Source organism: Parus major, chromosome 20 (assembly GCF_001522545.3).
Source record: "Parus major isolate Abel chromosome 20, Parus_major1.1, whole genome shotgun sequence".
Classification (NCBI taxonomy): Eukaryota; Metazoa; Chordata; class Aves; order Passeriformes; family Paridae; genus Parus; species Parus major.
The window spans coordinates 6,298,311-6,310,608 of NC_031788.1; the positions used below are offsets into that span (position 1 = coordinate 6,298,311).

General features: G+C 43.6%; 1 protein-coding gene across 5 annotated transcripts in view; it reads left to right on the plus strand.

Moving 5' to 3' along the window:
- Positions 1-12,298, plus strand: part of EYA2 (EYA transcriptional coactivator and phosphatase 2) — an 87,695-nt gene that overhangs the window by 67,942 nt on the left and 7,455 nt on the right. For all 5 annotated transcript variants that reach the window (XM_015647857.3, XM_015647856.3, XM_015647854.3 and 2 more), the window contains one exon: positions 7,326-7,415. In XM_015647857.3, coding sequence (XP_015503343.1) covers positions 7,326-7,415 — 90 coding nt within the window. The remainder of the gene's footprint in view (positions 1-7,325; positions 7,416-12,298) is intronic.

Here is a 12,298-nt window from a genome sequence, read left to right on the forward strand (position 1 = left end):
CCTTATATCATGACTGCTGCTCAAACATCTGAGAGTTTTCCATTCCTTTGACAAACATGAGCCAAAGTGCTTAAGGACATCTGTTTATTTTATTTCTTTAATGAGAAAACCTTCCAATTTCTTACTGGCTCAGCTGTGTTTATTTACATTTTGTTAGTCATATGTGTGGGGCACCTTGGGACGTTAAAAACCTGCAGAGGCCTATGCTGAGGGCTGCTAGCAGCCATCCTGGTCAGAAAGGCAGAATAAGCCCTTCCTAAGGAAAACACAGCCCTTGGAACTCCATAAAATAGATTTTCAAAACAAATAGAGCCTAATTCACTCAGTAGATCATGGATTAAGTCAAGATGAATACAATTTGGAAAGGATTTTCTGAGGAAGTTGGAGATTTTTTTACCCACTGGAGGCTAAACCTTGTGTTTAATGCCTTTTTAAGTTAAATTAAAAAAGCATTCAATCACTGCAGGTAATAAAGAAGTCTGTTACTTTAGACATGCTGCTATATCAATTATTTAGCTCATTATTGGAGAGAAGGGAGTAAATAATTCCAGCCATTTGATTATTTCAAATGTGTATTTCGGGAGCAAACATCTGTGTTTATCATCTGTGCTGGTTGATGAGAAGCAGCAGCAGCAGGAGCAGATCCCAGCAGGCTGGAGGAGGGCACAGGAGATGCTCTGAGCTCCTGTGGATGTAACCCCTTGTTCTGGAGCTTAGGGCAGCACGAGGGGTTCTGAGCAAACAGCACACCTGGCATCTGGGGCTATTAAAGGATTCTTTTTGACATAAAATATACATCAGAACAATGCTGGGTTATTGAACAAGCTCGAGGAAAGGGAACCTGCTTTCCAGCATGGCTGAATTTGGACTGAAGTTTTAAGGGGGAAAAGTTCAAAAAACCAAGGGGATTTATGACTTTTTTTAGGAAGCTGCATGTGCAAAATATGTCATTGTGCTGAGGGTTGCACTCCATGATGTGTTTCCACCAAGCTTTCCAGAAGTTTTGTATTTTTCACAGGGCTATCAAGGGCCTTCATATCCAGTGACTTTCCTGTGTTGAGGGGAAGGAAATGAAGATTAATTTGGTTTAAATTCCACTCCCTTTTTCTGAAATGCATGCCACATACAGTAAAAAGAAATTATTTGTAGGTTTTTGGTCATGAACCTTTTGTATTATTAAGTAAAAATAATTCCCATTTATCCTCAAGCATCGTGGCCCAGCTTTTAACCTGTATTTAGGTACAGTATTCCCACAGGACTGGAATTCACTTCAGACTTGATGGATTCAGACTCTGGATAAATCAATGTGGTTGTTGCTGCCTGTCCCTGAGCATGGTTCCTTTGGAGAGGCAGGAGAGCCTTTTCAACCTCTGTGTGCCCCTAGATGTGAGGATTTCGTGACCTGTGTGCCCATTTGGTTATTGGAATAATTTCCAAGCATATGTGAGGAGACATCAACAATGAAAGGAGTCATTCAATAAACAGTAAGAACGCTTAGAAGTGCCCCTTAAATCACAGGAAGGGTGAATAGGAAAAGGTATCAAAGAAAAGGGATTCAGTTATATTTGCTCTCATCTATCACAGACTTCCCACAAGGTCCCACTGTCCTGTCTGTTGACTTTATTCATTTAAATTCAGTAGATTGTCTGATAAACCTGGGTGTATCAATGTTTTCATAAGCAGTGTCTTTATTTTAGTGGGAAAAAGTTTGGACCCTGGAAAATGGAGAGGTTCTATTTGTGAAGGGATGGTCATTTTCAAAAAAGCCTGAAGTGTAGTCCCTTAAGTAAATCACTTCTGAAAATGGCTTTTAGGTCCTCAACTACTTTCATTACTTTAAACAGCTTTTCTCACAAATGCTCACTCTCACTGGGAAAGCTCTGAGAGGACCATTCTTGCTGTAAGTCTGTGTTATTAAAGAGAGAAAACAGCAAGCTAAGCTACTTAGGTGTAGTTGGTAAAAGTGTTGGTGAAATGTGTTTTTTCCTGAAAAAGACATGAATTTACTTGAACTCGAACTCATACACATGGTTAATTTCCCATTATTCTGGGAAAGTCTTTTTGTGTATCAAATTTTGATCAAGGTATAAAATGTTACAACGAAAGGATGATTATTCTCACAGACTTTTTTTGTTCAAACATGTGGCCCTGGTATTTGTATCTTTGAATTTTTTTGATTATTATTTTTTTTATGCTGCAACCAAGCTGGTCCATTTTCCAGGCGTTTCCAAGTAATTAAACCCAATTAAAACTATTAAATTCTTTCTTTTGGTGACAACTTTGTTATTAACAGATAACCACAAGGAGGAGATTTAACTTGGAAGGCTCTTGATTGTATACTAATCCGTCTCTCACCTCTGGCTGACACCTGTGGCAGATAAACCCTATAGAATAGGAGTCTGATGAATACTCCTAATTAATACTTTCTTCCTTGTAGAAAAGTAATTCTTTGCTCACGGCATAAATAGGTATTTGGCAGGGATTTAAAAGGACTGATTAGTTTTAAATACTAGGGCTTTATTTTGGTGGGGTTTTTAAGGGAGGCGATGCTGTCTGAATCCAAGCTCCACGCTCGGAATGACTTTGTCCTAACAATTCGAATGTCGAGTTAATTGTCACGTTGCTGAAGAGAAGCAGAGTCAGACAACAAGCAGATTTGTTATCTGTCTCAAAGGAGCCAGCTTTGCCCCTTTGCTAATGGCCTGCAAGTCTGAACAGGGTAGCTGCAAGGCAGAGGCTTGGAGAGGGCTTTGGATCCAGGGTTGGAGGCATGAGTGACTTGCACTTGAGAGATTGCCAGAGATAAATCTGCTTCCCTCTTCCTTTCAGAATTAGGGTGTACAGGAAGGGAGAGCTGGCTGTGGACATGCAGCTGGGATTAGCTGCAGGTGTTAACAAATACGTGTCTTTTCTCTAGGGCAAGTAGAAGCAGCGTATGCAAAGCCCATCTCCGTGTTGCAGGGGATCTGTGGCAAGGTGCTTCGAGCGCAGAGCCTTTGGGGAGGGTGACCCAGTGCAGCAGGGCTCCTGTGGAGCCAGAGCCACAACCTCTGGCAGTGAAAGCTTCTGTGCTCCTGGACAGGGTCTGGCACCAGCACAGTGCACATTGCAACATCCTGGCAGCAGTTTGCACCCACACCAAAGCTAATTCGGTGCATGCACATTCTGCATTTCCTTTGCTCTGCTAAAATACAGAGTAGTGGGAGTTTCGTGTGGTGTGAGCAGATCTGTCTGCCCACTGCTGTCATAGGGAAATATTTGTTCTTTGCTCACCTCCAGCTTTCATGGAAGTTGTCTTCAAGCCAAAGCTGTTCAACAAGCTCCTTTTGCAATCTTTTGTCATACTATTATTTGAAATGAAGGTTAAAAATGAAAACTGAAACAAACTAATTTTGGGCGAGGTGTTAGTAGCTCAGAACGACAGAACTACTCAGAACTGAACTCAAATTGTAATTTTTAAAACACAATTCACTTCAGCTGTGGAGAGCTAGTTCAATGGTTATAAACAGTGCATGCAAGTGGCCAAACTAAGAGCAACACTGGCAGCCAATGTGTGAGCTTGTGCCACTGGGGTATGAAAGAAAATGTGCTCCTTGCTAAGTGGGTGCTTTTGTCTTCCTTTACAACATGTTCCACAGGCTGCTGCTGCCCATGTTTTTCTCTAGTAGGAATATGTGCTGAGCAGGCAGCAAAAGTACCCCAGAGCAAGTGGATGTGGAGCTGGGCAGTGCCCCCTGACAGTGGGAATTGCCTCTCTCACAAGGTGTGGCCACTGGCCTCACCTGAAAGTCACAGGGATGACAGAAACAGCAGGAACATGTCCAAGGATGCTCTTCAGGAAAAGCATTTCTGATCAAAAATGTTGAAAAACGACTTACTCTTTGTAGGTTTTGATCACTTGTTTTTGAAGCAGTAGTAGGGAAATGGGGGCATTCTACCTCTCAGTTCCCTCAAGGTGTGCACTAAGGAGAAATGGGCAACTCTGAAACTGTGACTGCTTCTGTTCTTCAGAAGTGGGAGTGAAGGGTGTGTTGAGAAGGGTGTATTAAGGAATGAATAATTTAGAATGATCACTTCCCTCCTGATTCTCGTCTCCCCCAAGCTTCCATGTGAAGCTGTTCAGGTTGTGCATGGGAAGATCAGGAATGCTTGGTCTGCCATGTCTGAGCACCAGGGGTTTCCACTAAAAGTAATTTGTGGGGATGTTTAATTTTGACCCCAAAGGAAACTCCACCAATGGAGCATGGCAGAGATGAGGCATGTGGGGATACACTCTGCTGCTGCAAGTTTTATTTACAAAAGGAGTTTATTGCCTGTTTTCCACCCCTGCCTCTCATTGTCCTTGTTTGTGAAAGCATGACTTGTAGATTAGCAGAGGGAGGACCTCACTCTTCTAAAGTTACTAAACAAGCACTGAGGGTTGAGTTTTTAGATTAATCTGTTTTCACTGCAAAAAGTGGTTCCTGGAGAAGATTTGATTTCAAGCTGTCTGTGGTCCTTGGGCTTCACATGCATCAGGAAACATTGGCTGGATGTGTTAGTCAGGGAGTTCGTTCCCAGGGCTCCTGGGCACACTTCTCCTACAGAAGGACATTGGCAGGGATCACTGGTAACTTCACATTGCCTTGCTGAGCTCACACTGCTCCAGCACAGGCACTCACAGCCCACCAGGGCACCACTGGCAGCACAGGGATGTCCTTTAGTGGCACAGGCTATGTGCTTTTTGTACACAAGCTGTGCCTTTCCTCAGGGTGGGCACAACCTCTGGCACAGTGGGGTTCAATTCTGGGACTGGTGCTTCTAGATGCTGCAGTAATGCAAATAAATAACTGCTGGAGGCCTCGTGCCTCTAGACACCTCTGTCATACTGGGAGTGCTGGATGGCCTTAGAGCAGCCTCCTCAAGACTTGGAAGTGTGCCTTGCTGTGGAGGAAATGTCCATTCTGTGGAAGCAGTGGTGCCAAATCATTTCCCCAAACAATTCCCCCTCTGGGTGGTAAAGTGCATTTTTTTGTTTTGTTTTCATTCCATCATATTCTGTATCTCAAGAGAAAGATTTTTTTTTTTTTTCCCCACCGCCCCTCTCATCTGCAGTTTGGTTTCCATATTGTTTAGTTAAAGAGAAGGTAACTTCATACACTATGGAAATGTTTCCTACTCCCCATTAGTGATTAATACCAATAAAGCTAAAACGAAACTTAGAGGATAAATGACAGATAGCAACCAATGAGATTTCCTGAAAGAGTTTTAAAGGCTAATGATCCTTGAAATGTATAAAAATAAATTGCTTCATTAAAAACCATTTTACAAAATAATTTCTTCCCAGCAGCATATTTTCTTCAAAACAGTTCCCCCGTGTAACTACACCTGGGTAGTAAAATTTGATTCAGTGCTGTTCCTATGGGGCCACAGTCAAATGCCCTGATTAGGCTGTGTCCCTGTGCCTCATCAGGGGAGAAGGGTTGGGGCTGAAAATGAGAGACATGTTGAAGGCAAGTCTGTTGAAGTTTTTACTTTTTACCCAGAGACATTGCCCTTGTTTCTGGGACAGCAGCAGGCATGTTTAAACGTGAGTGACAGAGCTTCTCTGTAATGGGACAGTGCTTGTGAGTCACACACATGGCTGAAACCACAGCCATTCTGCTCTAATTAAAGAGAACTTCACTAAGAATGTGTAATAAGTAGCTTGGTGTGTAGTACACCATCCATGTCAACAGCGTCTGCCACAAAGGTTGATTGAAATGTGCTCACCCTCCCATCATTGTGCTCCCTGTTAGAGCTCCTCAGTCAGTTCATTACTGTCCTGTCATACAATAACAGGACTCCACAGAAATCTGCAGAAAATTAGAGCAGAGACTCTGTTTAAGTGGGTGGGTTTCCTCTGCTGAACTCACACACCATGCTAAAGCAAGGCAGATTTGTACATCAGGATGAGAGCCTGACTTACTGCAGATGAATTAACAACAAAAAGAAAGTTCTGTTGTGGGAATGTAGGCTTTTTCCAAGTTGTCTGTTGCTGTTCAGTTTGAACAGAACTTTTGTGCTATGACTGTTTATCAAATTAAACACAGATTATTTTTGCTTGTATTTTTGAAGTACTTAATAAGAAAATGCACTTCTGGTAACTTTGTTTGCACTGATGTGTTTCTGTGCTCTTGCTGTGGATTTAGGAAAAAGGTTAGCTGTTTTGGGGCAGGAGGGGTGGTTGGTTTGCTGACTTGGTAAGGCTCAGATGGGAAAAATACTAATTTTCTAGGATGAATTAACCAAACTCAAATAGAGCTGCAGGTAGCATCATCCTAATCCAGGGGAATTCACTGAAGGTGTTGATGTTGGCAGGAGCAGGATCTGGGTGTGAGAAAGTTCACATGTGCTTATGAAGGTGCAGAAGGTATTTTAGAGCTACCAGCACGTGCATCTTCATATTCAGTCATTAAAAAAGCGTGGTTTAAAAATGCTACAGGCAGCCAGAGCTTCTGCACCATGTACTTCCCTTTCAGGAAGCAGTTTGGGACCCTCTTGGGGATGGGCTGAACCAGACCCACACGTGGTTGGGCTGGGAGCTGCTGGGCCAGGAAAATCACAGTGAGCAAATGTGCAGAGTCAGGGGCACTGGGTGTATTCCCAACACCAGCTGGAGTAGCAGATGAACCTGCCCTGAATTTGTGCTGTGTCCTGTCTGTTCAGGCTTTTTTTAAATTTTAATTTATTTGGGTTTTTTTAAGCACTGTTGTTATTTGGGTGGAGCTGCCATTGGGGCTGGTCCTGAGCAGCAACAGTCATATTGGACAAGGATTTTATCGTGTTCTAATTGGGTTTACATGGTAGGATTGGGCTGTTTTGACTCTGCTGGTGCTGGTAAATAAGTGGGCAGCTTCAGTGGGAATGGAATTGCTGGTTTGAAGGACAAGTTAGCAAAGAATCACCCTCTGCTTGTCGTGTTGCTGGGCAACTACCCCCAAACTATTTGTAGTGATGCTATTGGAAATCAGTCTTTTAACTAACCTACTGAAACAATTCTTACATAGTTTCAGGTTTTTAAAGGATCTTTATATCATCTGAAGTGTGTGGGCTGTTAGTGGTCAGGTTGAGTCACACACATCCTTCAAAGAACAGAATTTGTTTATCTAAAAGAGCAAAAGAAAGGATGGGAAAATAATGTTAATGTTAGAATATGCTTGGGAAGTAAAATTACTTTAATAAATACATCTTAAGAAATAGGAATGTGTAGATCCTGAGTTTGGTCTAAGATCTCCCAGCCCCCACACCTATCCCCAAAAAAGAAAATCAAAGTGAATGGGAAAAACCTGATTTTCCCCCGACAGGACACCACGACGTCTGTGAGGATAGGTCTCATGATGGAAGAAATGATCTTCAACCTTGCAGATACACATCTGTTCTTCAATGACCTGGAGGTATGGAGCTGCTTATTTTATTGAACATCTTTCTCTGTAATCATTTGCATGTGGTCTACAAACTTGGGGGGTTTGGCCAAGAAACTTTTTATTTTTGACCTCAGAGAAATGGACTTTAGTTGGCATATTGGAAGCATGCCTTTCACACCTCCATTCTGTTCAGGAATTTAATTTCTAAATACTCAGTTAACAGTGATGGCTTTTTGCAGGTTTAATAAATGTAATAATGAGGACATTGCTGCTGCTTCTCCTAAAATTTGCTATTTAATAATTTTATTAAGCTAAATTAGCATAGATCCTGTGGGAGCAGGCAGCAATTAGATGTGAGCCAGAGCAGAAGTTTTGAAAATGTTGCTCTGTTCTTGAGGAAAGTTTTGCACAGACAGAGCAGGAGGTCTGCTCGAGCCCAGGAATACTGCAGGATGAAACAATGAGAGTTTCAATGTAACAGACCAAGAGGAAGAATTTTTCCTGCTGGTGACATGGTTAGACCTGACTGTCTCTCATACAAAGCAAAAATCCTTTTGAGTCTGTGTTAAAATGCAGGCAAAGCGCTGCTGGCAGGATGCTGAGGAACAGCTGTGCAGCAGTGATGAAAATGTGCTGGCATTTGCAGTCAGAACACTCAGTCTGAAAGGATCATGTACCTCTGTAGATAAGGTGGGGTTTGTGCTCTGGGCACCTTGGAATCAAAACACTGCTTGGAGGCATTTGGAGAGGGAAAAACCTGGCATCCCTGGGCAGACTTCTATGATTTATTTTTTTTTATTTTTTCCCCCCTTCCCTTGAAAAAGGAAGAATTTGTTGCTGTGCCAGATGAAAGGAGAGAATTTTTTCTGTGCCTGAGGAGTTCAGCGGGAATTTCTGGTTCCTTCACTGCTTGGTTGTGCTGTGGTCCCCTGTTAGGGGAGGCACAGCCTTTCCTGCCACCTGGCTCCTTGCAGTCTTGAGGTTTCATTTGCTGAGAATTCCTATTTCCTTTCAAAGGCAAGCACCTAAACTGATAGATTTTTCCTCTTTTGACTTTTTTCACAGAGGGAGTTTGTGATGAGGGCATAGAAAGTACAAAGTAAAATCTTTCTCTTAGGAAAAAAAAAAAAAAAGAGCTCCTCTTTGGGAACCCAGGGCACTGTTTAGGTAGTGATAATATTTAATACAGAACCATCACCTTTCACCCATCAGAGCTCAATATGTGATACAACAAAGCTCCATGTCGTGCACAGTTGACCCTCAAAACCCCCAAAGCCTTTCTAGACTTTTGCAAGAATTATAAGATTTAAAATAAGTTTTCTGCTTTTTTCACTTAAAAATAAGTTTTCTCCTTTTTCCACTAACTGCTCTAAAATTTTAAATCAAGCAGCAAATTGTCTGGCCTTTGTCAAATTGTGCACATTTGTCAGTCAGTAACTGCTCTGGGCACTGGTGGTTTGGTTTTAGCTGAGCTTTTGCAATGAAAAAATTGATGGATGATGGAGAACTAAAGAAAAGTAAATGTGCCTTACAGAATTTTACTTTCCAAAAAAGTCATGTCAGTTTAGAAGAATTTGCAGCAGCAGAGTCATCCAGAGTTACCCACCCTGCTCCTTCATTTAGGATGATAAATAAAAGTCCCCTTTGTGTATTCACAGAGTGGTATTTAAGGATCGTACATCACTGAGGACCGGGCTTAAAAAAGTGCAGTGAATGACATCCTGAAAAACGACAAAAAGAGTTTGTAAAGAGCAGCACAGGAACAGATTGAGTGCAGAGCCACAAGCATTACCACAGACATTAGCACCATCATGTGGTGCAGTGCTGGCCTGCACAAGACAAAATGAGCTGGAGCTGCACAGGGCAGGAACCACTTCTGACCATGCAGAGGGCAGGGGGCTGTAGCTGAGGGAGCAAGGGGTGAGTTGCCCATTTGAAACCAAAGCAGGAATTCTCTTAAACACAGCAAAATGTTTCTCTGGCACAAATCTGAGTTCAGCCATTCTGGGGGGTCCAGCAGACTGGACTAACCAGAGTATGGCTGGCCTCAGTCCTGGCCATAAATAAGGGGAAAGAGTGGAGAAAGTCACCCATCCTCTCCAGAGAGGCAGGTTGGACAAGGAAATCCATTCCCTTGCTTTAGCACAGGGGAATGATTAATTCTGCTGGCTGCAGTTTGCAGTGCTGTGCAGAGGAGAAGGTACTGCCAGGGTGCAAAGCCCTTCTGAAGCATTCCCAGGAAGTACCTGAGGAGGACAAAACATTTGTCCATAGATACAGGAGGGTTTGCACAGCCCTTGGTAGCGTTTGTGTGATCCTCCTTAGTCTGGCAAGGATGTGATGTCACATCATAGCAAAAAACTGGCTTCAAAATATAAGGGAGGAGCCTGAACTGGGGCAGGGGGGAGAAAGGATAAAAGGATTCTGAAACTCTGGTCAGCCAGGGCTTTATCTTTTCTTAGGATCTACCCAGAAGGGATTCAGGTAATTGTTTCCTGGATGCATTAGCTGAATGCACTTTGACTATGCAGTTCCATTCAGATGGATCTATTCAATCCATCCTGCTTCAGCCCATCCTCTCTTAGTGCTGCAGTCCAGCAGACAGGCCAGGTTCCCCAGATTCACCCCAAACCTCAGGGCAGTTGTGTGGAAGGAGGCTGATCACTGGTCCCCAGGGCAGGGGGGTGACTGGAGAAGCCTTAGGCTCCTACTAAAATCTTTCTGTGTTTTTGCAGCAATGGATTCTCTGTCTGCAAGTTAAGTCTTACAGGCAGGTGAAATCCCTGCAGTCTGCCAGTGTGAGCCATGCAAGGTGGTGTGCACAAAGGGCTCTGATCACGCTGCAGAATATATCAGCAAATATTCACCTGACAGGAGATATTCTCCATCTCTGCTCCCCTCTTTAGGGCAATCAGGGAGAAGAGAACTTACCCGAGGTTACAAATCACAGTGAAATTAAAATACAAACTCTGGGCTTTCCAGGGTTGCGCTTTTTTTCCCAGATGCCTTTTGTTCACAAGTACAATGCTGGCTAAAGAATAGCACCTTCCACCCCCAATCCCTCTGGGGATGCTATTGTCCAGCTCTCTGGAAAATAGGTATTAAGGACAGGAGGACTGACAAGGGACCAGGAATTAACAAACAAGGGGATTATTGTGTTTACAAGTTGCTGCCTTTCGGAGCCATCCCCAGAGGTTTTGTGTTCTGGGAACTGTTAACCTGATGAGGGATGCAAGCTCCACTGATCAGTGAATCCATGAGATTTTTAAAACTCTCTAGCACAGTCCTGGTGCACAATTAGACCGTGTGTACCTTTGTAAGTTGTTTTTATACCTTGAGAGTATTTAGAGGGAATGTGAGGGATAACAGAAGGAGCTCCTCAGGAGCCCTGTATCTCACAAGGAGGCAGCAGAGGCTTTCTCCAAGCCAGCAGTGCCATTTAAAACAGCTCAGGCTCCTCTAAATGTGGCTGGAGGCAGGTTGTGCAGCACCCAGAGATATCCCAGGAGTAAAACTAGAGCTGCAAGGGCTGGCTGAGATCTTACACATTTGACTGAGGTACAGCTGTGTGTGCCACACATCACCCCCCTGAGATCCCAGTGTAGCAGCTTAAAAATCAGCAGATGTGGAACCCGGGCCACATCCCCATCAAAACCTTCCTGCCATTCCAGCAAACCTCCTCCTTCTCAGCAGCCAAGGCATCCTGCTTTGGTTCCCCACTCACTGAGATTCCAAGGAACTCCTGCAAGGATGAAAAATGAGTCTTTTTAGCCCCGTGGCAGAGCGTGGTGCTCGCTGTGGCTGCAGGCAGCTCCCCGAGTTCCCCGGTAACACGAGAGGCGCAGCCGGCGCTATGAGGTAGCGTCTCACCCCGTGGCAGGGTGTTTTATTAACTTAGAAATGTGATAGCTACTGTTGTCACACTTCAGTGTACAGAACAATCCATTCACAAATGAGAAAAACAGATCCCTCCACAAATGCCTTTCCCCTGACTAACGCCCGGCACGGTGCAGGGGCTGCAGCACCGTGACCCCAGCGTGGTTCACAGCAGCCACTGCGAGGGGCACCTCAAAAATGCTGGGCTTGGAGGAGAGAGGTGCCAGCACAGAGAGATCTGCTGTTCAGCTGCTTGGCTGCAGTTATAGACAGCAATATACACTCCAGTGATGGGTTGATGAGAGGGCTGATGAGATGAGAACAAGATGCAATTGTGTGTCTTTCCGAGAATTGTCTGAAATGCTGCAGAAAATCTCATTAATGTGGACAAGAACTATCTGTCATGTTTTGTCATTGACAACAAGTTTGGTTACTTGTTTGGGGATTTTTTTTTTCATTTTTTGAAAGGGGATGAATTAAAGTAATTCATCAAGCTCATCATTGTGTAAGGAAGGTAAAACAAATTCTGTGGTTTACAGAACACTGAAGTGGTTCTCAGAGTGAACCACTCAGTTCACTGAAGTGGTGGAAGAATTACTTCACCTTGGTAAGCTGCAGTTGTTCTGACTGCAGAGTCCTGTTGGTACCAAGTGTCACAGCTTTTAAACTCTTGAAAAATCAACCAAAACAAAAGATGGTGTCCATCAGCTTGCAGGCTTTCTGTTTTGTTCTCACTTGTAAGGCTCGTGGAGAAAAGAGTGTTGTGGTGGGGGAAACTTCCCAATTTTTCTCTTTCTAATCGTAATGCTGAGACTGGGAAAGAAACCAAAGGAATAACATTTCTCACATTTTTGAGGCAGGGCCTCCACCATTGGAACATTGAAGAATTTTGGAAGATAAGATCTCGAGCACATACTTCATGCAGGCTGAGCTCCAAGTGTATATTCTGGTTAAATTTCCTGTGCACAGATCTCCTCATAACTGACACACGTTGCTCCTCAGCTCAGTCTGTGGCTGGGGCAGGGAAAGAGGGTTGC